This window comes from Hippocampus comes, unplaced genomic scaffold, assembly GCF_001891065.2.
Source record: "Hippocampus comes isolate QL1 unplaced genomic scaffold, H_comes_QL1_v1.1 scaffold353, whole genome shotgun sequence".
Taxonomy (NCBI): Eukaryota; Metazoa; Chordata; class Actinopteri; order Syngnathiformes; family Syngnathidae; genus Hippocampus; species Hippocampus comes.
Genome location: NW_017804981.1, coordinates 156631 through 184163, shown reverse-complemented (window position 1 = coordinate 184163; position 27533 = coordinate 156631). Strand labels below are relative to the sequence as shown.

The window sequence follows — 27533 nt, the reverse complement described above, 5'->3', positions numbered from 1 at the left end:
TTTTTTTTAATGAATAAAGTACATTTTCCAACAATAAAGTGAAAATGTTACAAGAATAAATTTGTAATGGCCAACATTCAAAGAAAAAAAAAAATCTAGATATAGTAAGCTAAAAGTCAAGTGTCACGTGGAAAATGTAAACATGACAAAAAAGGTTTGTTATATTTTGTTTTTCATAGCACAAGAATGAGTTAAAAATTGAACAAGAATAAAGTTGAAATTTTACCAAAATAAATTCCAAATATTATGGAGAAAATTTTTATGAGAACAAAGTCCAAATATTAAGAAAAAAAAAAGAAATTATGAGAATTAGGTCAAAATATCTCAAGGAAAAAAATCTGGGAGTAAATTAAAAATATGACAAATCATGACTCGTCAAAATAAGAGGGAAAAAAATATTAATCCATGAGGATAAATTCAAAATATCAACAGTACTATATTATATATTATTATTATTTCCTATTAGGGTTTTTGTTTTTTATCGATTGTTTTCCGGTAAATTGTAAATATGAAAAAAATATCATGAAAATAAAGTCCGAATATAACAAGAAAAAAGTCCATCTAAACGTTTTTCTTTTCTTTTTTGTCGTCGAGCAAAGCAATTTTTTGGTCTTTGACTGACTCAAGTTTCCAAATTGAACACCCATCGCAGCAATTCCACGAGGCGGCCTACCTGGCGGACGACCGGCAGGACCTCCTGAACGCCATCAACAGCTTCCTGGACTGCAGCATCGTGCTGCCGCCGTCGGAGATGGGCGGCGACGAGCTCCTGCGCTCGGTGGCGCGATTCCAGCGGGAGATGATGCGCAAGCGGGAGGAAGGAAAACTGCTGGCCGACGAACCCAAAAGCCTGGAGGAAAAAGGTAAACCTTGAAAAATCCAGCGCGGTTGAGAACTTATCGTAACCTCCCCGCCCGTCTAACCGCGCAGAAGCCCTGATCACGCCTTTCAAGAAGTCCGATGACCCCTTGGAGCGCACCGGCCGGCCCTTCGGCGGCCTGATCCGAGACGTGAGGCGGCGCTACCCAAATTACGTCAGCGACTTTAAGGACGCCCTCAACAGCCAGTGCATGGCCGCCGTCATCTTCATCTACTTCGCCGCCCTCTCGCCGGCCATCACGTTCGGAGGGCTGCTGAGTGAGTGCCAGCGGCGAGCGCATTTTGCCGTCATTCTGAGATGCTAACTTTGTGCGTACGTGATTTCTCAAGGCGAGAAGACGGAAGGTCTGATCGGTGTGTCGGAGCTCATCGTGTCCACCGCCGTGCAGGGCGTCATTTTCTGCTTGCTGGGAGCGCAGCCTCTGCTGGTGGTGGGCTTCTCTGGACCGCTTTTGGTCTTTGAAGAAGCTTTTTACACTGTAAGCCCTCAATCCAAACGGACCGAGCCAAAATCTTGAAAACTATCCCCTTAACCCCGTAAGGCCTGCAGTACACGGAGCGACCGAAAGCGATTGAACTGGAAAATCACCCCAAAAAATAAAATAAACAAAAAATCGTGACTTATTTTTCCAAAATAGCACTTAATAATATTGAACTTTTATACAAATATACATAACCACATAGTATGTCAAGAATTAAACCATTTTGCCCACATTTTTGCTTTAATTCAATGGACGTTGTGCTGCTCCTTCTGTTATGCATGCCTTTGCCACTAGGAGGCAATAGAATACATATAGGAAGTCACTTCTCTGTAATATCGGCTGTTCTTCGCAGAGGACAAAGAATATATGATGTAGGGTACTTTTATATTTGTCGACATGTGTTGCTGTCATGAGAACTCAATCCCGACCCCCGCACGTTGCACGACAGTTCAGTCGGGTTCGGCCACATCGCTCGGTGTGCGGCGGGCCTAAACTAATTCATTAACTTCAGCGTGTTTACGTTGTGCCGGCGCTGTCGTTTTTTTCAATGTTTGTGCGTGCAAGTTGGAAACAAAAACGTTTTTTGTGGTCCCAGTTCTGCAAGTCCAGCGACATGGAGTACCTGACGGGCCGCGTCTGGATCGGCGTGTGGCTGGTGGTCATCGTGCTCGTCACGGTGGCTTTCGAGGGCAGCTTCCTAGTGCGCTTCGTCTCCCGCTTCACGCAGGAGATCTTCTCCTTCCTCATCTCGCTCATCTTCATCTGCGAGACCTTCATGAAGCTCGGCAGGGTAAATAACAAGCATCAAAAGAAAAAAAAAAATGGCTTCCTGATGTGTTAGCGTCCTTGATGCTAACGCGAGCGGACTTAATCGCTCCCTGGACAACGTTCAGAACTCAAGGCTGAAACGAGTGTGTTTTTCTAACAAGTGGAGTTGAAATCTCCGTTGACGGATTGGAGTTGAATGTTTAGTGGATGGAGAGTTTATTATCCGGGCTTATGTTTTTTTTTTTTTTCCAAATTAGTCTTTGCGACGCAAAATCTAATTTAGCGGAAGCTATGGGAGTAACAATCACCAGGTTTGAAGTCAAGCCAAACTAAATCTGCGTCATGTGACGTTCAGGACAAAAAAATTATTGAAAAAATTACATATCTATTCGAGCTGTCAAACGATTAAAATATTTAATCGAATTAAAAACGCAACGTCATAATTAACTCATAATTAATTGTGATTACTCACACATTTTTTGTCGTTTCTGAATTTCCTTTGATATTTTTGTCCTATTTTTTCCCGTTTTAATGCTCTCATCAACATGGAATCATGGATCAGTTTTCTACGTGCAAAATCCAAATATTTACTGAAACAATAATTTCGATTTTCAATTTTACATGAACATTTTTCACTTGGAGCAGTTATTCACACATTTAAAAATTTAATCACGTTAAAATTCATTTAAATGAATGGCGATAATAACGCGCTAAACTGCAAGCTCTAATTTATATAAAAATATAGTAATGAACTCTTCTGGTCACCGGGCAGATTTTCAAGCAGCACCCTCTGAAGCGTTGCCCCCTCAACCCGCTCCTTCCTTTAAACGACACGGCGGCCCAGAACGCCTCCGCGGAAAACGTCACAGCAACGCCGGTCAACATCGGCAACGTCACCGCCGTTCCCGAGGTGACCAAGATCGCCGGCCCGACGGACGAACCCAACACGGCGCTGCTGTCGTTAGTTCTCATGGCCGGGACGTTTTTCATCGCTTTCTACTTACGCAAGTTCAAGAACAGTGCCTTCTTTCCCGGAAGGGTGAGAAATAAGAGTTCATCTTTGATGTTTTAATATACAAACTGAAGTATTTTATTCAAAACAAAAAAAAAATCACATTTCTTGGTCTCGTTGTTCCCGTGTCCTCAGCTACGCAGGATTATCGGCGATTTCGGGGTGCCCATCGCCATCCTCGTCATGGTGCTTGTGGACAACAGTTTAGACGACACATACACACAAGTAAGACCATAAATCCCAAGCGGGTCACTTCAGAAGAAGCCAATCAAATAATTTCGATTTCTGTGTAGAAACTGAACGTCCCACGCGGTTTCTCCGTGACCAAGCCCGAAAAGCGCGGCTGGATCATCAGCCCGCTGGGACGCGACGGGGATTTCCCCATCTGGATGATGTTCGCCTGCTGCCTCCCCGCTCTGCTCGTCTTCATCCTCATCTTCATGGAGACTCAAATCACCACGTGAGTGGACGGAAAAAAACCTTTGCCATGCATCTAACATGAACCCATGTTACATAAACAACTCTGTTCAGTTTTTCGACACCGGCAATAATAATAGCGACAGTCCAAGTCGAAATAACACTCGCATAAACTGGCAACTTCACACAAAACCTGAACTCGAAAACAAATACGTAAACTCGAAGGTGTCGACTTGTCACTGGAGAAGCTCAGCGAACACGCCGCTATCCAGAACCACTTTCTCTTCTTCAAGAGCGTCACGAAGTCTAACGTGGAGGTACTTTTATCAATCGAGTGAGAGAACGTAGAACGATCCATCCGTTTCGCTTATCCTCACGAGGGTCTTCGAGCAGTAGGCGGGGTACACCATGAACTCGTTGCAGGGGACGCATCAACAAACAACTATTCGCACTCACAATCACACCTTCGGACAATTAAGAGTGTTCAATTAACCTACCGTGCATGTTTTTGGAATGTAGGAGGAAACCGGAGTACACGGAGAAAACCCATGCAAGCACTTGGAGAACATACAAACTCCACACAGTGAAGCGGGCGTCTAAACAATCGACCACCGAGTCGCCGTAGAAAAATCAATGCAACCGATAAGAGCTTGTAATTCTATTTTTAGCCCCTCCGCTGATTTGGCGCTAGTGAGCAACGACGGTGACAAAACCGGAAGTCTAGAACTACCAATGAAGAATCGAATTCAAAGCATTCCAACACGTTTGTGTGTTTTATCTACTACATGTCAAAGCATGAAAATTAAATACAATCTGATCTAATGTCTGTACCAAATTATTCGTTTTCATAGCCAAACATAAACATTGATTATCTATTCGTACCAAGTAATTTCCGTTTTACTAGACAAAATATTCCGAAACTAAATTGTAATACCGCTTTTCGACTCCGCCAATGGGGCGCTAGTGAGCAATAGTGGTGGTAGCAGGATGTTAAAGAAGAGAGAAACTGTTTTTAGAACATTCACTACAGTACTTTATATTCATCTCTCCATCCATTATCCGAACCGCTTATTCTTGTGTGTGTGTGTTTGTGTGTCTATACATATATAAATACACACAATATTTTTTGTCCCATTCTCCCTCTCAGGCTGGCTTTGACGTAGTCTTCATCTACCACCGCTTCTACCTGAAGGCCACCAGATGCCCCAAAGGAACCGAGGATCCGGCGGGTTGCACCTTCAGAAACGACGTCGTGAGTGGACCACCAAAACAAAAAAAAATGCAACGGGACAACCTGGCTGAGTTGTTCTCACCTGTTTCCTTTCAGCCCATGATTCTATTTCAGGGGATTCCAAAATCGTGACACATTTACGCTTGATCGACACGCAACATGATTCTTTTTTTTTTTTTTAGCCCTGAAAGGTTTGCTCTGATTCACATTGAATATGTGACGAACGTAGAGGAACGTTCGCACGCTGACTTACCGTTGCCTTACCAACAAGTGCCTTATATGAAGGAACTACTAAAGTGTGTACTTGGAGGACATCTGGACGGCCTTGCCTTTCACTTTACTCGGCGCTAGTAGCACTTTTTGTTTTGTAAATGAAGACACCAAATCAAAAATGACGATAACACAGTGTGATTGTTTTTAATCGTTAAATCTCATAACGTGTGTTTTTGTCAAGGTGACTGACAACCTGGAGGTGATTTGTTGCAATTTTCCACATTTTCTTTTTTACGCTGCCCTCAAATGCAAAAAGTTGAGGGATGGTCCTTCGACGTTTTGCTCCATTAAGTAGCAGTGACCAGAAATGGTTATTTTCTGTCTGTATTTTTTCCCCCATATATACTAAAATGCATTGCATTTGACATACACTGTACATTTAAATTAGCGGTAAGGAACACAAAATACACTGGTTTACAACTACAATATAGCTTAATAAGCTAGCAGGCTCCTATTTAGTCCAGTATATTGTAGCTCCCTAGTTAGCCTGCCAAGCTAACTAATGCGCTATCCTAGACTAATTAGCTTGAAAAGATAACTAGCAAGCTACTACTTCGCCTATTTAAACAATTATCTTTTAGATTAGCTAGCATGACAAGCCTACGAACAAGCTACAGCTTAGTCTATTATCACAGACTAGCTAGCTTGACAAGCTAGTTTATGTGGCACTAGTTACCTCAAGTTAGCTAGTCACACTTGGCGATTGCTACTTTGTTACTACATGCATGCTAGTTCGCTTGCCAGGCCAGCTAGTCTAACTATAGTAACCAGCTATCTCATCACACTGCTTAGCTTATCTGTCTTAGCTTTTATACTTCCATTTTACCTAGCTAGGTCACCAGTTTATCGAGCCATCTTAAATTTCCACACTAGTTCGCCTTAGCTTGCTAGTAAGCTTGTCAAGGCTAGCTAGTTCGTCTATCTTAGCTCGCTAGTTAGCTTATCAAGCTAGCTGACCTAACGGTGAGGTAATGTAGTCAAAATAGCCACCAGGGGGAGACAAAAAACAAATACTCACTTTATTATTATATATTGGGGGGGTTCAAGCACAGTATAGGGCACTCGTCACGTGTTTTATTTTTTTGCAGGAATATTTCGTCTTGCCAAACAGTTCGTCTGACATCTAACCAACATTCCACCTTTTGTTCTGATATGGGCGCCATGACGATCGTAGACAACGATAATTCGAACGAGAGGACAAGGCTCTTGAATTGTTGTTGTTTTTGTTTTTTTGTTCGAAAAAAGAAAAAAAATGGTGTCCTGTTACTCAAGTCTGTGGTGACATCACCAAAAAAGTGCCTGCGGGACCATGAAGTCGTGAATTAAGAGGTGAATATTTAGCTGTTGCATTACCAGCTTTACCGCTTGTTCTTATTCGTGGTCAACCACATGTTTAGTTTTAATGTTTGTAGTGCTTGTGAATGATGTGATGGTGTTTTGTGTATGTGTCCATGATGAGAATGTAACAAAGAGGCCACTAGTGAAGCTCCCTTGTACAGTTGATGCTTCAAATGTTGATGACAAATAAAAGTTATTTTCTATTTATTCCCCGTGTCACTTTTGGTCCATTTATCTGTCACTTGCCTAATTGGTGTCAGAAGTGGGATCAAGCTGCCTTTTTTCGTCACTTCTAAATAGTCGGATCTGTGTCGATTACTGGCCAGACTGGTATTAGAAATGGGATCTATGTGTATGTCACTCACCACGTTGGTTTCAGAAGTGGGGTTTCACACCATTGGTACCAGAAGTTGAATCCATTTGTCTTTCGCTCACCTTATTGGTGTCAGAAGTGGCGTCGGCCTGCTGTGCACCACTTTGTAACAGAAATAGGGTTTATATCTTATCTTTTCTTATCTATATTTATTTGTTTCAGAAGTGGGTCCTCTGTGTATTTAACACTTGCAACATTGGAATTACTCTTAGATTGACTGATCACATTTCTCTCGCTTGGCGCATTGGTGTCAGAATGTCTGACTTGTTTAATTTTGGGACTTAAAGATTATGACTTCCTCCCACCTCTGCTGAGGAGTTCCAGTTCCACATTGTTTCAGACATTTTGTTGTCGTTGCATTTGTGGGGGCGGAAAAAACGAGGGCTGGATTTCCCGGCGACGAGAGGAGGAAGGGGAGAAGGAGGTGGAGAACGACCACAAAACAAACAAACCAGGGACGTTACGGCACTTCAGAAGATGGCCGCCTTGTTTCTGCTTCTCACCGTCGGAGTAACTTCGTTATGCGCCTCCACCCAGGCGCAAGAAGCTTACGGAAAACTCGAGGAGACGTTCAGGAAAGGTGTCGACTTGTCACTGGAGAAGCTCAGCGAACACGCCGCTATCCAGAACCACTTTCTCTTCTTCAAGAGCGTCACGAAGTCTAACGTGGAGGTACTTTTATCAATCGAGTGAGAGAACGTAGAACGATCCATCCGTTTCGCTTATCCTCACGAGGGTCTTCGAGCAGTAGGCGGGGTACACCATGAACTCGTTGCAGGGGACGCATCAACAAACAACTATTCGCACTCACAATCACACCTTCGGACAATTAAGAGTGTTCAATTAACCTACCGTGCATGTTTTTGGAATGTAGGAGGAAACCGGAGTACACGGAGAAAACCCATGCAAGCACTTGGAGAACATACAAACTCCACACAGTGAAGCGGGCGTCTAAACAATCGACCACCGAGTCGCCGTAGAAAAATCAATGCAACCGATAAGAGCTTGTAATTCTATTTTTAGCCCCTCCGCTGATTTGGCGCTAGTGAGCAACGACGGTGACAAAACCGGAAGTCTAGAACTACCAATGAAGAATCGAATTCAAAGCATTCCAACACGTTTGTGTGTTTTATCTACTACATGTCAAAGCATGAAAATTAAATACAATCTGATCTAATGTCTGTACCAAATTATTCGTTTTCATAGCCAAACATAAACATTGATTATCTATTCGTACCAAGTAATTTCCGTTTTACTAGACAAAATATTCCGAAACTAAATTGTAATACCGCTTTTCGACTCCGCCAATGGGGCGCTAGTGAGCAATAGTGGTGGTAGCAGGATGTTAAAGAAGAGAGAAACTGTTTTTAGAACATTCACTACAGTACTTTATATTCATCTCTCCATCCATTATCCGAACCGCTTATTCTTGTGTGTGTGTGTTTGTGTGTCTATACATATATAAATACACACAATATTTTTTGTCCCATTCTCCCTCTCAGGCTGGCTTTGACGTAGTCTTCATCTACCACCGCTTCTACCTGAAGGCCACCAGATGCCCCAAAGGAACCGAGGATCCGGCGGGTTGCACCTTCAGAAACGACGTCGTGAGTGGACCACCAAAACAAAAAAAAATGCAACGGGACAACCTGGCTGAGTTGTTCTCACCTGTTTCCTTTCAGCCCATGATCGACTGCGCCATTTGCTACAAAACCTTCCAAGGAGATATCGAAGCGGAGCCCAAACCTTACCTCAATTGTCTCCGCAAGCCCTCTGTCACTCCGGTGAGTCACCTGGTGGATTACTCGTTGCCAGTTTACCATATTTCGTCACTTTTAATCTTTATTGGTGTTTTTTTTTAAATATGCGGCAGGAGGTGCAGGCGAGCCGAATGGAGCAATGCAACAGGTTGGCGTACAGCAGTGGAGGCACAAACCTTCTAGCTTCCACAGGAACAAAGTAATACCGTGATGTGTGCTGAGTGAGTGACGTCAAGAGCGGATGTCAGGTTAGCCGTTTTTTTTCTGCGTGAGTGACTGGGTGTGAGCTGTGGCCTACAGCATCTCCTTGCGATTGTTGTCATTTTGTATTTCTGTATTGGATCGTTTTTGCCGTTCAATAAATAGCATCATAATACCCTAAACGTGTATGGTTGCTTGATGTTTGCTGGAGATTATTCAAAAGCCAGAGTCTGTGATTGCAGTCAATAAACTGTCATGATCAAATCCACAAAACATGATGCACATGATACACATACTTTATTATTGTTTTAAAACACATGAAATATGAAGTAAATGAAACATTCCATCCATCCAGTAACCGTCCCTGTCTAATATCATTCATCATTATTTTTGTCTGAAACTCCTCAGCTCACTACAACATAGTTCCTTCACACCAAAATGTTGTCTGAGCACATTTTTTTTCCTCTAACAAACATCTCAGATCACTTTAATACACACCCAAGTAATACAGTCAATGCTGAGGCTTGTGCACCGAAAGTTAATAGAGGATAAGTATTTGAATCAGAGTGAGTTCACTGTATTACATTTTTTGCTTTGTTTTTTTGTCTGAGTAGTTGTACAGAGGCAATAGAAGATTCTTAAAAAAAAATGGGAGTTTTCCCTTCATCTTGGAAAGAATATTTGAGAGCTACTGACCTCGACTTGGGTTAATTATTTCCCAAGCTATGTGGACAAAATGTTAAAATGTAGATAAATGGTGCCCAAAAAAGGATGCAGTTGACATTGGAAAATATCCCAAGGTTCATCTGCTGCAGACTTGTGGGTTTGAGTGAGTTTATTTTCTTATCAGTTCAAAAGCATTTAAAAAAATGTTCTGATAGGGTTGCCTAAACAAGATCATAATACTTCGTGTGTCCTGCATTAAAATGTAGTCAAAATAGCCACCAGGGGGAGACAAAAAACAAATACTCACTTTATTATTATATTATTATATATTGGCTTGGTTCAAGCACAGTATAGGGCACTCGTCACGTGTTTTATTTTTTTGCAGGAATATTTCGTCTTGCCAAACAGTTCGTCTGACATCTAACCAACATTCCACCTTTTGTTCTGATATGGGCGCCATGACGATCGTAGACAACGATAATTCGAACGAGAGGACAAGGCTCTTGAATTGTTGTTGTTTTTGTTTTTTTGTTGGAAAAAAAAAAAAAATGGTTTTCTTTTTATTCAAGTCTGTGGTGACATGTGACATCACCAAAAAAGTGCCTGCGGGACCATGAAGTCGTGAATTAAGAGGTGAATATTTAGCTGTTGCATTACCAGCTTTACCGCTTGTTCTTATTCGTGGTCACACACATGTTTAGTTTTAATGTTTGTAGTGCTTGTGAATGATGTGATGGTGTTTTGTGTATGTGTCCATGATGAGAATGTAACAAAGAGGCCACTAGTGAAGCTCCCTTGTACAGTTGATGCTTCAAATGTTGATGACAAATAAAAGTTATTTTCTATTTATTCCCCGTGTCACTTTTGGTCCATTTATCTGTCACTTGCCTAATTGGTGTCAGAAGTGGGATCAAGCTGCCTTTTTTCGTCACTTCTAAATAGTCGGATCTGTGTCGATTACTGGCCAGACTGGTATTAGAAATGGGATCTATGTGTATGTCACTCACCACGTTGGTTTCAGAAGTGGGGTTTCACACCATTGGTACCAGAAGTTGAATCCATTTGTCTTTCGCTCACCTTATTGGTGTCAGAAGTGGCGTCGGCCTGCTGTGCACCACTTTGTAACAGAAATAGGGTTTATATCTTATCTTATCTTATCTATATTTATTTGTTTCAGAAGTGGGTCCTCTGTGTATTTAACACTTGCAACATTGGAATTACTCTTAGATTGACTGATCACATTTCTCTCGCTTGGCGCATTGGTGTCAGAATGTCTGACTTGTTTAATTTTGGGACTTAAAGATTATGACTTCCTCCCACCTCTGCTGAGGAGTTCCAGTTCCACATTGTTTCAGACATTTTGTTGTCGTTGCATTTGTGGGGGCGGAAAAAACGAGGGCTGGATTTCCCGGCGACGAGAGGAGGAAGGGGAGAAGGAGGTGGAGAACGACCACAAAACAAACAAACCAGGGACGTTACGGCACTTCAGAAGATGGCCGCCTTGTTTCTGCTTCTCACCGTCGGAGTAACTTCGTTATGCGCCTCCACCCAGGCGCAAGAAGCTTACGGAAAACTCGAGGAGACGTTCAGGAAAGGTGTCGACTTGTCACTGGAGAAGCTCAGCGAACACGCCGCTATCCAGAACCACTTTCTCTTCTTCAAGAGCGTCACGAAGTCTAACGTGGAGGTACTTTTATCAATCGAGTGAGAGAACGTAGAACGATCCATCCGTTTCGCTTATCCTCACGAGGGTCTTCGAGCAGTAGGCGGGGTACACCATGAACTCGTTGCAGGGGACGCATCAACAAACAACTATTCGCACTCACAATCACACCTTCGGACAATTAAGAGTGTTCAATTAACCTACCGTGCATGTTTTTGGAATGTAGGAGGAAACCGGAGTACACGGAGAAAACCCATGCAAGCACTTGGAGAACATACAAACTCCACACAGTGAAGCGGGCGTCTAAACAATCGACCACCGAGTCGCCGTAGAAAAATCAATGCAACCGATAAGAGCTTGTAATTCTATTTTTAGCCCCTCCGCTGATTTGGCGCTAGTGAGCAACGACGGTGACAAAACCGGAAGTCTAGAACTACCAATGAAGAATCGAATTCAAAGCATTCCAACACGTTTGTGTGTTTTATCTACTACATGTCAAAGCATGAAAATTAAATACAATCTGATCTAATGTCTGTACCAAATTATTCGTTTTCATAGCCAAACATAAACATTGATTATCTATTCGTACCAAGTAATTTCCGTTTTACTAGACAAAATATTCCGAAACTAAATTGTAATACCGCTTTTCGACTCCGCCAATGGGGCGCTAGTGAGCAATAGTGGTGGTAGCAGGATGTTAAAGAAGAGAGAAACTGTTTTTAGAACATTCACTACAGTACTTTATATTCATCTCTCCATCCATTATCCGAACCGCTTATTCTTGTGTGTGTGTGTTTGTGTGTCTATACATATATAAATACACACAATATTTTTTGTCCCATTCTCCCTCTCAGGCTGGCTTTGACGTAGTCTTCATCTACCACCGCTTCTACCTGAAGGCCACCAGATGCCCCAAAGGAACCGAGGATCCGGCGGGTTGCACCTTCAGAAACGACGTCGTGAGTGGACCACCAAAACAAAAAAAAATGCAACGGGACAACCTGGCTGAGTTGTTCTCACCTGTTTCCTTTCAGCCCATGATCGACTGCGCCATTTGCTACAAAACCTTCCAAGGAGATATCGAAGCGGAGCCCAAACCTTACCTCAATTGTCTCCGCAAGCCCTCTGTCACTCCGGTGAGTCACCTGGTGGATTACTCGTTGCCAGTTTACCATATTTCGTCACTTTTAATCTTTATTGGTGTTTTTTTTTAAATATGCGGCAGGAGGTGCAGGCGAGCCGAATGGAGCAATGCAACAGGTTGGCGTACAGCAGTGGAGGCACAAACCTTCTAGCTTCCACAGGAACAAAGTAATACCGTGATGTGTGCTGAGTGAGTGACGTCAAGAGCGGATGTCAGGTTAGCCGTTTTTTTTCTGCGTGAGTGACTGGGTGTGAGCTGTGGCCTACAGCATCTCCTTGCGATTGTTGTCATTTTGTATTTCTGTATTGGATCGTTTTTGCCGTTCAATAAATAGCATCATAATACCCTAAACGTGTATGGTTGCTTGATGTTTGCTGGAGATTATTCAAAAGCCAGAGTCTGTGATTGCAGTCAATAAACTGTCATGATCAAATCCACAAAACATGATGCACATGATACACATACTTTATTATTGTTTTAAAACACATGAAATATGAAGTAAATGAAACATTCCATCCATCCAGTAACCGTCCCTGTCTAATATCATTCATCATTATTTTTGTCTGAAACTCCTCAGCTCACTACAACATAGTTCCTTCACACCAAAATGTTGTCTGAGCACATTTTTTTTCCTCTAACAAACATCTCAGATCACTTTAATACACACCCAAGTAATACAGTCAATGCTGAGGCTTGTGCACCGAAAGTTAATAGAGGATAAGTATTTGAATCAGAGTGAGTTCACTGTATTACATTTTTTGCTTTGTTTTTTTGTCTGAGTAGTTGTACAGAGGCAATAGAAGATTCTTAAAAAAAAATGGGAGTTTTCCCTTCATCTTGGAAAGAATATTTGAGAGCTACTGACCTCGACTTGGGTTAATTATTTCCCAAGCTATGTGGACAAAATGTTAAAATGTAGATAAATGGTGCCCAAAAAAGGATGCAGTTGACATTGGAAAATATCCCAAGGTTCATCTGCTGCAGACTTGTGGGTTTGAGTGAGTTTATTTTCTTATCAGTTCAAAAGCATTTAAAAAAATGTTCTGATAGGGTTGCCTAAACAAGATCATAATACTTCGTGTGTCCTGCATTAAAGAAAAAAATAAGACAAAAACAAGAACAAAAAAAAATGTTTTGATGTCATTGTCATTTTGTTTTTTTTTCCACAAGGGGGAAATCTATTAATATTGAGAAATGTTTTAGAAGTATTTTGTTTTGCCTTCCGTTCCGTTTTGCATGTAATTCCACTGTTGGCCGCTAGACGGCGACGCAATATTTCATTGAAAGAAGCCTAATGAACAGGAAGTACTTAAAAAAAATGTTTTGATGTCATTGTCATTTTGTTTTTTTTTCCACAAGGGGGAAATCTATTAATATTGAGAAATGTTTTAGAAGTATTTTGTTTTGCCTTCCGTTCCGTTTTGCATGTAATTCCACTGTTGGCCGCTAGACGGCGACGCAATATTTCATTGAAAGAAGCCTAATGAACAGGAAGTACTTAAAGGCCCGCCTAGTTTTTGCTGAAGTTGTTTAAAATGTGAAATCCTCTTCAATCCTGCTTTTTAGGGTAACAGAAAACGACGTTTGTTCAGGTACATCTTTGGGAATTATTGATGTATATTATAGATATTGTAGATAAGTTGTTGGTTTGGATAAAACGGGAATTGTTTACTTTGAACATATAAAGTGATGATATTAATGTTGATCATGATGGTGGCACTAATTACAGTATTTTGTGACGTGGTACGAGGTGTAAAAAGTTCAAGAACCACTGCAGTAGAAGAATCATTGGTCTGAAAACAATTCAAAAAAGTCCACGTGGGGTCCCACTTTGGGCTCAATTATGTCAATTCACCCTCAACGCGTTAACGATGCAGCGCCCGTCGATCCATCCAAAAACATTAGTCACAAACGAACAGATAGAAAACATCAAACAACCTCTAATTATAAGTCGGCTCCCCGGTAGGTCATATTAAATCCGAGTTGCCAAACAGGATTTGTTTCGTGTGTGTTTTCTGAAGCACAAATGGTATTCATTACAGGTGACATGTTTTTGGTTGATTATTTTGAAAAAATAAAAATCAAGAGCCTGCAGGTGTTTTTCATCCATCCCTCCAGTTTCTGTTTTTCTGAGGAAAAAAATAGAGTATTTTATTTTTTGAAAAGATACAGTAATCACAATAATAAATAAATTGTCAAGATTTTAACGGTTTTCAATCCAATTGCCATGAAGCTGCTCCTTCTGGTGTGTGCGACTTTACCACTGGGGGGCAGTACAGACATGCTCATGTATGTGCCAACAGTAATATTATCCGTTCTTCGGAGAGGATAAAGAATATATGTCTGCGGTAATTCTTTTTTCTTTCTATAATCTATATAAAATAGAGTAAGTCAGTTTTATTTAAACTGACTGAAAGGTTTAAAATGGTTGCATATCTTTTATCAACAAATGGGAGAACGTCCGATAACATCACTTGGAGGAAATGAGGCGCTCTCACTCGTACTGTTCTCCCAAAAAAGAGCGTTTTTGTCTTCTGCTTTGAGGTGATGCGTTGTTTCTTCTTGATAATAACAAAATTCATGAAACACATTTGAATCAACCGCCAATTTTTGTAGTTTGTTTTGTACAGTGCATCGTAAATGGTTCATTCTCTCCTTCTGACCTTCTGATTAGTTTGGAGCTGTCTTTATGGGATGATGGTCTTGGATTAGTCATCCAAATGTGTCACAACAAAAGCGTTTGTCATGCAGCTGCCTGTTTTCAGAGCTTGTTTTTGTCAAGACTTGCTCTCCTGGGGAGGAGGATGGGGGTGGTGGGTTTCCAGGAAGAGAGAGAAAAAATGTTGGCGTGGGAGCTGCTCTATTGAGTCCAGGATTTGTTTGACCCATCAGATAGACACAAAAGTTCGTTCACCCTTCGTTGTACTCGGTTGGACTCTCCAGTAAGATGGCGGTGTTGTTGCTGCTGGTGGCCTGCGTCGGGGGAGCCGTGTGGCGGTCGGCTGAAGCCCAGGACGCTTACGACCTGCTCCCGGCGGACTATAAGAAAGGCGTGGACCTGGCCTTGGTGCATCTCAACTCTCACGCGGGCGTGCAGCACCATTTTCGCTTCCTGAGGAGTTTGGAAAAGTCAGACGCCGAGGTAACCCCCAGGGCCTTGCTCTGGAGGCCATCCTTGCTTAAAAAAAAAACCCAAAACGTATATAGTGACTCAAAAAGGGTTATCATGGTACTGTATATCTCGTTTGTTCATTCTGGCGTCACTTGGTTTTTAAATGTCCATTTTAACAGCAAACTACCTGTTCGTCACAGGTCCCCTCTGCATGTTTTTAAACATTAAACACACATTTCTCTTTCGATAACAGATTTTAAGATTCAAAGTTGGATCTTAGTATTCACAAGGGTACCCTTAATGGAACTTTCATAAACTAAGCGATAAAAGTGGGCAGAACAAAATTAATTTAGAACTGGACTGTACTGTGAGTCGGGACCATAAAAACTAGAGCAGCAGCGTTTGAGCTGCGGTGCATTCAAGGATCCTTGTTCATCCTAGCACCAACTTCAACTTTGGGTGTTTGACATTACATTCAATCAATCTAAAAGCAAATATTGGATTTCTGGCTAATTACTTTAGGATATATTAATGTTGAAATTATTGCTCAAATACACCCTTATCACTCCCATCTGATTACATCTGATAGAACCCAAGTCGACTATTGGAATGAACAAGGGTACATGAACGCAACGTGAAAACATGTTTGTTCCGAGTGGATTCTAAACATTTTATAGCGAACTTTAAAGAGAAATATATTTATTCACCGTGTAGAAAGGTCAAAATATATTTTTATAGGGTTATAACGTACATATTCAACCCGATTATTCCCTAATGCTAATGTAAAATGCCATAGATGGTTTGACGAAGCTAGCATTGATGCCGCGGCAGTCATAAATAACTACAAATACACAAATGGTGCAGCAACACATCGAGAGACAACCTATACAAAACCACGTCACACATTACGCCTTAATCAAGTATCTCTGATTTGCATTTCAATGCAGAGTGGCTTTGATGTGAAATACTACTACCACCACTTTCAACTGAAGCCTACCCGATGTGCCAAAGGACCGACTTCGAGGAATAAGAGATGCCCATTCAGGAACGACAGAGTGAGCCCATCATATCAATAGTGGCTGGGAATATATTGTTGAGCAACATAATATTAATTGTTATACATTTATGCCGTCATTGTAGCCTCTCATGGACTGCGCGGTCTGTTACAAGACGGAGGGAGACCAGATCAGACCGGATCCCACACCTTATGTTCACTGCATCCAGAGGCCAAGACTCACTGAGGTATGGTACTTCATTTAAGTACCGGTATATGCTTTTTAAATCCTAAATATTTTTGAGAACCCCAGGTGTTTCAAAGGAGTTCTGATTTAAAAAGAAGACACACATGCCTACATCGGACTCAGCCATTGAGAGATCCAAAAATTAATTTTCTTCTGAAATTTCAGACCATGGTGACGACCAGGACGGAGCACTGCAAACAAATGAACTACAACACCGGAGGTCTGACACTTTTAGCAGTGCAAATGGATTAAAAGTGCTCAAAAAAAAACAAGAGCTCCATAGTTGACTGAAAAGGTAGCTTGCTTTCATGCTCACCTTTGTACAAGTGAAACAACTTTTATAATCACACTTAAGCCTTTTTTTGTGTGTGCAAAATGTAATCCTGCTACATTAAAAATGACATTCACCCAATCAAAAAGGCTGGCCAATATGCCTTCTTGTTATCTGCACACTTCACACTTTATTAACCCCCGCCCGCCTCGTCACCCCACCGGTGCGGAAGCCTGCATTGTGCATCGTGCTGCCTTGCACCGAGAAAATCTCCTTATGGCAGACTGGCAAAGCGGGAGCCTCCCTATATATATATAAATAGAGGTGCTAAATATAGAGAGAGAGTGATTACAACACGCGTGTGTGATTACGGCTCACTGACCAACAAGAGTCTGCAGCTCTCAGTCCTTATTAAACACCGCAACCAAAAAAATTGTGAAATGAACACCTTGAATATTGCATAAGTGGTTATAGTGAAAAGCAGCAATTATAGTACAAACGTCACACACTGGCTCTACGTATAATACAATACAATAAGATTTAGTTACATACAAAATATCACAAAATGTTCAATAAAATTCAATAAGGAAAGTATAGTTGAACAAAATCAACTAAAATGTGCTTGAATAAACTTAATACATGACTATATTAAATTGTAATATAAACAAGTGCATTATAAAATAAATACATTACATTACATCAAATGAAAAAAAAAACACTACAGCAGGGTACAGTAGCACCATCCTCCATGGGTGTTTTACCACAAAGACCACTAGAGGGCAGAATAGAATCGTAACAGCCTCATGTTGACTCAACCAATTACCGCAATGTTTCTGCTTGTTGCTCAATAATATAATGAAGGTTTGGGATTTCACGGTAGTAAATTATTTCAAAATGCTTAACGTATCCCCCGTGAGTGTGGTATGAGGTGACATGACACAACGAGAGCTTTGGTGGTTAGCATTCTCTTCTTTTCGCCTAATCACACGACCCGTCATGAAGAGAAACAAATGTGAATCACCTTTCCCAATTTTTTATGTTCCCTATAGTAATGGTTTAAACCCAAATATATTCCCAAACACATTAATTTCATATCAAACAACATGAGCTTTAAAATTAATGGTTGAAGATTAGGTGTTTGAAAAAAGTGTAAATGCGAGGACGCTGTCAGTATGGTTTGTCACCATTTCGCAACCAATAAGAGGGCTCTATAGAAATATCTATTACTACTTTACCATTGGCCATTTTATTTAGCTTTTGACTCACAGTGAGACACAGTTAATCTCAATTTCGTGTGAAAAAAAGTGTCTGTAATGATGGTTCGCTCAGTGGTCAAAAATGAAAAAAAGTGATATTTTACATGCAAATTACACGGATGTACAACTTCCGCCGATCTACAGTACCCGGATGTTTCCCTTCCGCCTTCCAGGTGCTTTTGAGCTTCTCGCATTTTGCGCGGCTCTGTGTTCAACGCCATTACGGTAAATGTGCTCCCCTAGGTGCTTCTTGGTCGGCTTTGAACGCAAACAGCTCACACACGCGCACAGACTCCTCCACTCGGAGGATGACGCGGAACATTAACTATCGTCCATAAAAACCGGACAACCATGCGACCACCGCCTCCCCGTGATTGCTCTGCGCGTTTCACCGTCTCGCTCGAACCGTCCCCGGGAAGCTAAGAAGCGAGTTTTCCGAATTATTCCTTCCAGTGTGTCTGCTTTTTTTTCTCTCCCCCACAAGGGGGGTGTGGCGTCTATCCCAACCGGGAAGCTTGTTGTAAGCCTTTATCAACACCGACTTAGACAGCGAAACGCCGGCCGAGGAAAAACGTCGTCCCGTGGGAGGAGGAGGAGGACGAGGAGGGGGAGGAGTAGGAGTGGAAGGAGGGTGGCCTCCTGGTGGAGGAAGGGGGCTGAAATCTGTCAACAGTAAACGGCGTGAAGATGACGATGTCCGTCCCGGAGAGGAAATCGGGATCGGAGGGGAAGGAGGAGGAGAGCGAGGATGAGAGCGAGATCCTGGAGGAAAGCCCCTGTGGACGATGGCAGAAGCGCAAAGAGCAGGTTGGTTGTGGAGTGTTTGTTATTGTGGTTGGAGTTTGCAGTGATATGCAATTGTCCAGTATCAAACCTTGAGCTGTTTCTCATATTTTGACAATGTTCAGTGACACAAAACTCTCCATCGTGAATTTGTGACAAACTCTCATTTGTCTTCATTGTTTACCAAAACATGTACAGTCATTTCTTTGTATATCACGGTTCATGTTATGCACCTTCACTGTATCGCTGATTATTCACTATATCGTGTTAACGTACGGTGATTATTTTTTTTTCCACATGGACTGTTCCTGCAGTGCACGAAAAAAACAGAGAATGTCCACAGCTAGTTAGAATGAAACGGTAATTCCTCCACCCCTAGAAGAGCAGACACAGGTGTTGGTAAATTTTCAGTCGCTTTGTTGAACAAATGTAACAAAATAAACAAGCGCAAATTCACTCGACGCCTGCCCGATGGCCGCAAGTCACGGCATTGAGTCCGGTAACTTTGCCGACTCCAAATCACTCACCACCTTTTCAAGTTACATGCGTTCAGTCACACAACATTGGACACTTTATTAGGTACCCCTGCACTGTCTCAATACATTCTAGCAAGTAACGTCCACTTTTGAGTGGCGCTGTCAGCGTTTGTAATTCAACCCTGTTTGTTATTGTGGTTGGAGTTTGCAGTGATATGCAATTGTCCAGTATCAAACCTTGAGCTGTTTCTCATATTTTGACAATGTTCAGTGACACAAAACTCTCCATCGTGAATTTGTGACAAACTCTCATTTGTCTTCATTGTTTACAAAAACATGTACAGTCATTTCTTTGTATATCACGGTTCATGTTATGCGCCTTCACTGTATCGCTGATTATTCACTATATCGTGTTAACGTACGGTGATTTTTTTTCCCACATGGACTGTTCCTGCAGTGCAAGAAAAAAACAGAGAATGTCCACAGCTAGTTAGAATGAAACGGTAATTCCTCCACCCCTAGAAGAGCAGACACAGGTGTTGGTAAATTTTCAGTGCTTTGTTGAACAAACGTAACAAAAAAAACAAGCGCAAATTCACTCGGCGCCTGCCCGATGGCCGCAAGTCACGGCATTGAGTCCGTGATTGGGCAGGGGGCCGCAGCCGCTAGCCGCTTGTGATAACGCCAAGACTTTCACCGTGAAGCTTATCTCCGGCTCGCACTCTTCTGACTTTGCACGTCCACGGAAGAAAAAGGCCGCTCAAGCTATTTCGCAACCCCACCCGAGCGTTGTTCCACCCATTGATTACTTAACTTTAGTGATTCCATTAACCCCCGCTGCAGCCGGCTATCGATAAGAGTTGCGATGCATTCGCTAAACACGGCTAGACAATGCCCTAAATGACTGCTATTATTTGATTCAGGTCAGAAATCTACTCCCAACATCAAGTTTTTGATGTTTATGGAAAGCCATATTCTGCCTGGCAACAAGTGACAAGGAAATGGAATAAAAAAGAAGCCCCGGAGTACATGCACTTGATCATGTCAAGCACGCTTCCTTGAGCGTATCATCCAGCAGGTTCAGTGTAACTCACATGCCGTGTAAAGAAGTCACTGTGTCAAAGTTCGCAATAGACGCCACTTGATTCGGGATTGAGCTCGCTCGGGCATTTAAATAAACACGCCGTCACGTGGTTCGGTTCCCTGCGCTGGCTCAGTCCTCCTCCAATCCTTCTTTTGAAGTAGTCAAAAGCAGCCAGGGGAAGTCTCACTTTTAATGGAGCCAGACGGGAAATCATGCACGGTTGAGTCACCTGAATCTTTCGGAATGGCGACATTCGCTCAAGTGACTCACAAAATGTGTCAAAATCGGATCTGTTCTTCGCATTTTTTTTTTAATGCTTGGTCAGGTTGTACCTGATTATATGTTAGCATTTTAGCAACGGTTGTTTGAAGACTCCTGTTTTGTTGAGTTCAAAGTTTAAGGTAACATGCAATAAATCTTTCACAGTCGGGTCGTGTTACAGATTTAGAACAGGTAGCGGGACAATTTAAAATTTCGGTGGAAAATGTTCTCATTTATTTGACCCTTTTTAAAAGCACGTGGAGATGCCGTCAAGTGCTTTCGCGTGGATCCGTTTTTAATAGCCAACCGGTCAACGTGACCGTTTCCTTGGAGTGTTTGTGCGGTCACGTGGCTTTGAGCTTCACATGTTAGCATTTTAGCAACGGTTGTTTGAAGACTCCCGTTTTGTTGAGTTCAAAGTTTAAGGTAACTCTACGAGGCAAGTCCAGCACGCAATAAATCTTTCACAGTCGGGTCGTGTTACAGATTTAGAACAGGTAGCGGGACAATTTAAAATTTCGGTGGAAAATGTTCTCATTTATTTGACCCTTTTTAAAAGCACGTGGAGATGCCGTCAAGTGCTTTCGCGTGGATCCGTTTTTAATAGCCAACCGGCCAACGTGACCGTTTCCTTGGAGTGTTTGTGAGGTCACATGACTTTGAGCTTCATAGCAGTACCGACAGATTTGTGAATGGTTTAACGGCGCAATGTGCTGATGTGTGTTTTTGTTGACATACTCCGATATTACGGCCTGACTAGATGAGATAAGATCTATAGCACATGTGTGTGTTTTCGCCGGGCAAATTATCCGGAACACAATAGTCAGTGAATCGATGGTTAACTATTGTCGAATGTTTGGAACTGACGGTCGATTAATCATGTCTTGAAGTAATTTAAGCTCATCGCTAGTAATAAGCACTTTTTAGGCTGTGTGAATGATTGTGTATGCGAATAGAACTCGTCTATGCTAAAAGTTGCGCGAGCTAATGAACGTACATGCTAATTGAGCTAGTTTTTGCGGTTTCGGTGCATTGTTTCAGTAGCTTCAGCCCGACATTTGCCACGTGGACGTTTGCGCCGGGCTCTCCGTGTGAAATGTCTCAGCGCCGTGGCGTGTTCAAAATAAATAATGTATCAACGAGTGGCCGTGAAGCGCAGTCGCGTAGCGCCTTGGCGGAGGTCATTGAAGAGATGTTGGTGATATGGGTCAGGTCGCAATATCAAAGCAACACGTGAGATGTGATCCTGACCTGTGACAATTTAAAGGGAGGTCGAGGGGTTCGTGTGGTCACACGTATGCTAATGTTAGTGTAGCATTTTGCTCTGCCTTAACTCTGCATCGTGTTTTGTTTACTCTTTCTAATTTTTCTGTTTCCACTGCCTGGTCCAGCAGATTTGTTATTTGTCATTTCCACATTTTCTGCAAATCATAAAAAAATGAACGCGCATGCTAATGCTAGCGTAGCATTTTGCTCCGCATACTCCTGTATGTGTCAACAATATACATTCTGTAACGTTAATCATGATAAACACCATGAACAGATTTAAAGCTAACTCGTAAACGGCTTGGCGCTAGTGTCGTTTACAGGAAGTACTTAACAAGTGGGCTACCAATTACTTTTCATTGTAGTTCCTCGACGTTGCGGTTTTTCATGTGTATGATGTATTAAGAATCGTAATAGCCGTCAAGTAAATCATTTTCAATTTTTTTTGTTTTTTTTTGTAGGGAATTGCAGTTATTTTATCTGGAAGTTTTCACCCATGTCCCATTGAGGTTGTTTTATTGATTCTCTTGAATGCAGAGCTCGCGGCGTTGAAGTTTTTATATGATGATGACAACTGGACGTGATGAAACTTGGGCGGAACCTTCCGGCGTAGATGAGTTGCGCATTAGCATCAGTCAGCAGCTGGAGTCAAGTTAATGCGAATGCACTCCAATGCCCTTTTAGTGCCTCTGTAAGGCTTCAGAAAGAAAGCATTCCGGGTGGGGCTATGGTCAATATTCAGAACTTGCTTTTCGACTTGGACCAAGTGCTCGTTTGCAGTCCTTGCATGAAGAGAGCATGCCCTCTTAAATGTTACACAAGCCCTCCCTCTGACCATGCAAGGCACAAATAAGATTTCTCAGTTATCACCTTCAGTAAAATAGGGATACAGTAGAAGTGTTGCGGCATTCCTTTGCATTGCACACTTTTTTTTTTTTATCTTGAACCTTTGAGAGTAAACATAGCTATCTTAGCAGCCACGTCATACTACATACATAAATGTGACACAGTGGCTTCTGATACGCTATGTTACTGACAGCTTTTATCGTGTTTACTGCTTATCAAAGCTTGGCAAATCCAAAATGTTACAAAACTAGCAGCTACACTAGCGTTGTACATCACCACAAGGGCTTATACAGGATCCATGCTTGACATGAGCAGCTAAATTAGCATCTAAATATTCATGAAAGCAAGTTTGTAGTCTGATTAAAGGTCCATGTTAGGTAGAAACGGCCAAAAAAAACCAGGCTCATTTAATTATTCATCCATGCTTGTTACTAGCGGCTCAAGTAGCACATCTGCTAATTAACGGAGCTAAAGATTATTTATTGTCAGCAGGAGCTGAAGTGTTGGCTAAATTGGAATAATATGCTAATGATTTTTTTAGAAACAGCTAAAGTAGTGTGCTAATTAGCATTTTGGCCGACAGCTAAAATCGCTTTATGGCTAACGACTAACGTAGAAATTAAAAGGCTAATGGCGCGCATGTTGCCAAACTACTAATCTGCGATGGATAACGCTCGTTTGACGTAGATAAACTAGCCTGTTTTTGTACCGCTAATGTTTTCTTGGTTAAAAAAAAACAGATCACCAGCTAAAGTCTCGGCTAACGACTTGCATGCCAGCTATTTGCCTGCTACAACTCCACGCTCACGAGATGCAGCTCATTGAATAAATACATTAGCATCTAGCTACTCATGTTTAGATTAAGTTGAGGCTAATGACTTGCATTTCACCTAACCGCGAGTCTGCTACCATGCTAATTAAAGTCGAAGCTGATGAGCAAGTCAGCTAACTAACAGTGTGCTAAGGGTCTATAGAAAAAGCAGGACGCCTGCAGTGAAAAGCAAAGTCATTTTCTCACAGTTCCCAGATGTTCATCGGACAAGAAAAACAATTTCCGCAAGACCAAGAACGCAAGGGAATCCCTATCTTGCGCATAAAATGTTATTAAGCCGTTCCCCTGGGATGAAATCATCAAATTGAGCAACGCCAACGGAAACTGTGGTTTTGCTTGCCACGAATCTGCTTTGTATTCAGACTTTGAATGTGTTGTTGGACATCAGTCAGTACGCAAACATGCATTACGTGTCGTCTTCAGTCTTTCACTTTTCTACACAGGGAAAGGCATTGTTCTCGAAGAACAGCGGTCGCTCTCATTGTGTCCATTTGGACTTGTGAAACCGGTCTCCTCACCCACCTACTGCCGTGATGTTCGCATTCAGCTCCAGTTAAATTTATTCCCAGCCATCTCAATGATGCAGTCAAGATGTCGCGGTCTTCTTGCATTCACGATGCCAGCGAAGTGCTGAAACGTGTCCGGGAAGTAGCCAGTCCGTCAGTTGCGATTGACTGCGGCAGCTCCGTCTCGTCTCTGCAGAGGATAAGCACTATAAATCTCTTAGGTTGCACAATGGCTTTGGGAACGTCGCCACTTGACAGCAAATTTAAACATTATATATGACACTTTTTATACTTATCCGAAAGACTTTTTTGTTTTTTTTTCCAGATAAAGATAATTGCTGGTGAGCAATTTGTAGTAGTGAGCATCATCAGTGTTAACATCTGAACAGTTGACTATTAAAAATATAATATTATATATTTCTAATATTTCAAAATAACAAATATGGACAAAGAATGCACAACTACCAGGGGGAAAAAGAGACAATAAATACTGCAACAAAATTATTAATACATTATTCGGTTAGTGATACAACGTGATTGAAAAAAAAAGAAAAATTATGACATTAAAAATATGATAGAAAACTAAATTAGTCAAAAAAAAAAAGAAAAGTAATGTGAACAAAAACCCAGAAATACCCAAATATTAGGTAAAAAAAAAGAAATGCATATTTGATTAAAAAAAATACAAAAATATTACATCAAAGATATGTGAAGTGGACAAAAAGATTACAACAAAATACAATGGTTGTTATTTATGAAACAAAACAGACATCATATCTTCTCCACGTTGATCCGCCTTCACGGTCTCCGCTAATTGACACGTGTAAATAAAATAGTGCTTTCTCCAGCTCCGCTGTTTTCCCCTCCGCTGATGCACTCAACGCTCCTTCTGAATGTGGCAACGGCGCTGAGCCAATTTGACCAAAGTCACCCTTTTGTTTTGTTTTCCCTTTGCCGGCAAGCTGCACTGCAGTGAGGCCGTCATGTTAAGGGAAAGGGTCTTTTCAAAGATTTCTTTTTTTTGGGGTGTGGGGGAAATGCAGCCTGGCTCCAAGAACTCTAAGAACAGACTTAATTGTGTAAGTGCGCCAGTTTAAGCAAGAAAAACAAAAACAAGGGTGCTTGGTTTCCCGGGAACATGGAAACTGCTGGCTAAAAAAAGGCCAATCAGTCAAGTGTCAGTCCTCCTCTTACCGCATTGTTGAGGGGGGTGATTTAGGGGGGTAAAGGAAAAAAAATGTTGGAAAAAGAACAATATTAGAAAACAAGCAGCAACATCAAGATAAAATGTGAGCCAATGCTGTCTTTTTGTCCGCTGTCTCAATTGTGGTGTCCTCATGTCTTAATTTTTTTTTTTTACTGTAATTGGCTTCTTTTTTCCGCACCGTATTCCCCCTTTTTCGACTACACGGTTTACAACTTCTTTGATTCTTGTCAATCTTTCTTCTGTATAAACGTGTAGGCCTCAATTCAACGAATGCAAAGGTTTCACCTGGCGCAAAATGCTGCTGAACCTGCTCTTCCGGACGTTTAAAAAAACAAAACAAAACAAAACAAGTTTAAGTCATGTCTGTATGTGCACCTCCGTCCCGCAGGCAGATGGGAGATAAAAACTGCCTACGGGTGAATTTCCTTCTGCAATACTCGACACTCGTAATGCTCGTCACGTCCCAGCCGGCTTGGGGTGTCTCTCCCGCAATCGGTGGGCCTCGTAAATCGGCGGCTTTGTCGCGGCCACAATGGCGCGAGCGAGGCTAATCGTCAACGCAAACGCCGGCCGACCGAGCCCGCCGCCACCGCGCTGGTTTTTCATTATGGTCTCCCTCGGGCTGCAGTCCCAGCGTCAAGGTCTCCTTGAGGAAATCAAAACGTGTGATGTAATGTGATGATAGTACGCTTGTAGAACCTGTGACCTTGTCCTAAACTCTAAAGCCAAACTATCCAAATTGATTGCGTACAACGAAACAAAAAAAAATCATCATCACTGTCAAAGTGATTTATAACGTTTTGATTGTTTCGTTGAGATCGATTAATTAGTTGGTGTACTGTATTTTAAAGCAATTCGGAGAGGACGGCCGCAACACTAATAGACGGATGAAGGGAATTCTTCGTTACACCCCACGTATATATACCGTATTTTCCCCACTATAAGGTGCGTCGGCGTATAAGGCGCACATTCAATGAATGGCCTGTTTTAAAACTGCTTCATAGAAGGCGCACCGCATTATAAGGCGCATCGAATAGAAGCTATAATAGTGGCTGCGATTGCTTTATGCATCCACTAGATGGAGCTGCACCAAAGGGAATATAAGACAATACAGCTTCATTTATATCGCGCTTTCACAACCGCTGCAGCTGTAACAAAGCACTTTACGGACCATTTAAAATACTACGTCCAAGAAACCGGACTATCGATCCATATATAAGGTGCATCGGATTACAAGGCGCACTGTCGGCTTTTCAAAAAATTGAATGCTTTTAGGTGCGCCTTATAGTGCGGAAAATACGTTATATACGTGGAGATAGATAGACAGATGACTGAACATTGTTTTTCTTCTTTTAATTTTATGAATTTCCGGGTGAATCATGTGGCCCCGTATAATGGCTTGATAAAAATTTGTAGTGCGCAAAAACAACAACAACAAAAAAAAAAACATCATCAAGAGGGTTGACATATCTTTTTCGAGTACTGATGTCACATTCACCTGCGTCAGCGGGAGCTTTTAATATTTCTTGTCCCTTATCTGACCCGTTAAGACTGGAGCCACATCATCATTCATCACGCCGAGTGCACACGCTCTCCCTGAGAGTGGCCGCGAGCTGCCCATGTGACATCTTTGGGTGAGAGACAGCCAGAGAGAGAGAGAGAGAAAGGTAGAGAGAGCGATGGAGGCGAAGGTCAGCAGACGGTCAGTGGCTCAGGCCGCGGGCGCTGTCGGGACGTGTGGTGGAGGCGGGTGGTGATCCGCGACAGCTCTGTCGCTCGAAATCCCCTTCGTAATCTGGTCACTACTACCAGTAGCCATTTATGTGTTTGGGGCGGCGGTCTGCAACCTGCATGCGGCTCTTTAGCGCCGCCCTAGTGGCTCCATGGAGCGTTTTCACAAATGTTTGAAAATGGAAAAAGAGTTTTAGCGCACTCTGTTTGTTTCCCCGGATAAGAGGCACGTTATGCATTTTCGATTTTGTTACTATAATGTTACTCATAAATATAACGCTGTCTTCTTGGTGAATTGCCCCGCCCCCCCACATCGTTTGTCCATGTGCATCAATACAAGTAAAGACATCAACCTCTTCACATGTCCTTCCTTGATCCACTTTTTTTTATGCTTATCTTTGAGGCTCTCACAACAGCAAAACGGCAACAAAGCCTCATTTGCATACAGCCCCCC

At 42.0% G+C, this 27533-nt stretch overlaps 2 protein-coding genes and 1 long non-coding RNA gene across 4 annotated transcripts in view; all 3 read left to right on the top strand.

Annotated features, from left to right (window-relative positions):
• Positions 1-4765, top strand: part of slc4a2b (solute carrier family 4 member 2b) — a 27574-nt gene extending 22809 nt beyond the window's left edge. Inside the window, exons 13-19 of the mRNA XM_019893436.1 lie at positions 931-1137; positions 1210-1358; positions 1957-2151; positions 2902-3168; positions 3277-3366; positions 3435-3875; positions 4706-4765. Of these exons, the coding sequence (XP_019748995.1) occupies positions 931-1137; positions 1210-1358; positions 1957-2151; positions 2902-3168; positions 3277-3366; positions 3435-3605 (1079 nt within the window). The 3' untranslated portion in view covers positions 3606-3875; positions 4706-4765. The remainder of the gene's footprint in view (positions 1-930; positions 1138-1209; positions 1359-1956; positions 2152-2901; positions 3169-3276; positions 3367-3434; positions 3876-4705) is intronic.
• A 13478-nt stretch (positions 4766-18243) lies between these two features.
• The window catches only part of nrbp2b (nuclear receptor binding protein 2b), a 16928-nt gene continuing 7638 nt past the window's right edge, over positions 18244-27533 (top strand). Inside the window, exons 1-2 of one of the 2 annotated variants that reach the window (XM_019893424.1) lie at positions 18244-18675; positions 18706-18894. In XM_019893424.1, coding sequence (XP_019748983.1) covers positions 18775-18894 — 120 coding nt within the window. In that variant the 5' untranslated portion in view covers positions 18244-18675; positions 18706-18774. The remainder of the gene's footprint in view (positions 18676-18705; positions 18895-27533) is intronic. The other variant, XM_019893426.1, reaches the window with a different exon arrangement.
• On the top strand, positions 20894-24682 carry LOC109529930 (uncharacterized). Its single transcript, XR_002170922.1, has 2 exons — positions 20894-21034; positions 21340-24682. It is a non-coding gene; the product is annotated as an uncharacterized LOC109529930 (long non-coding RNA).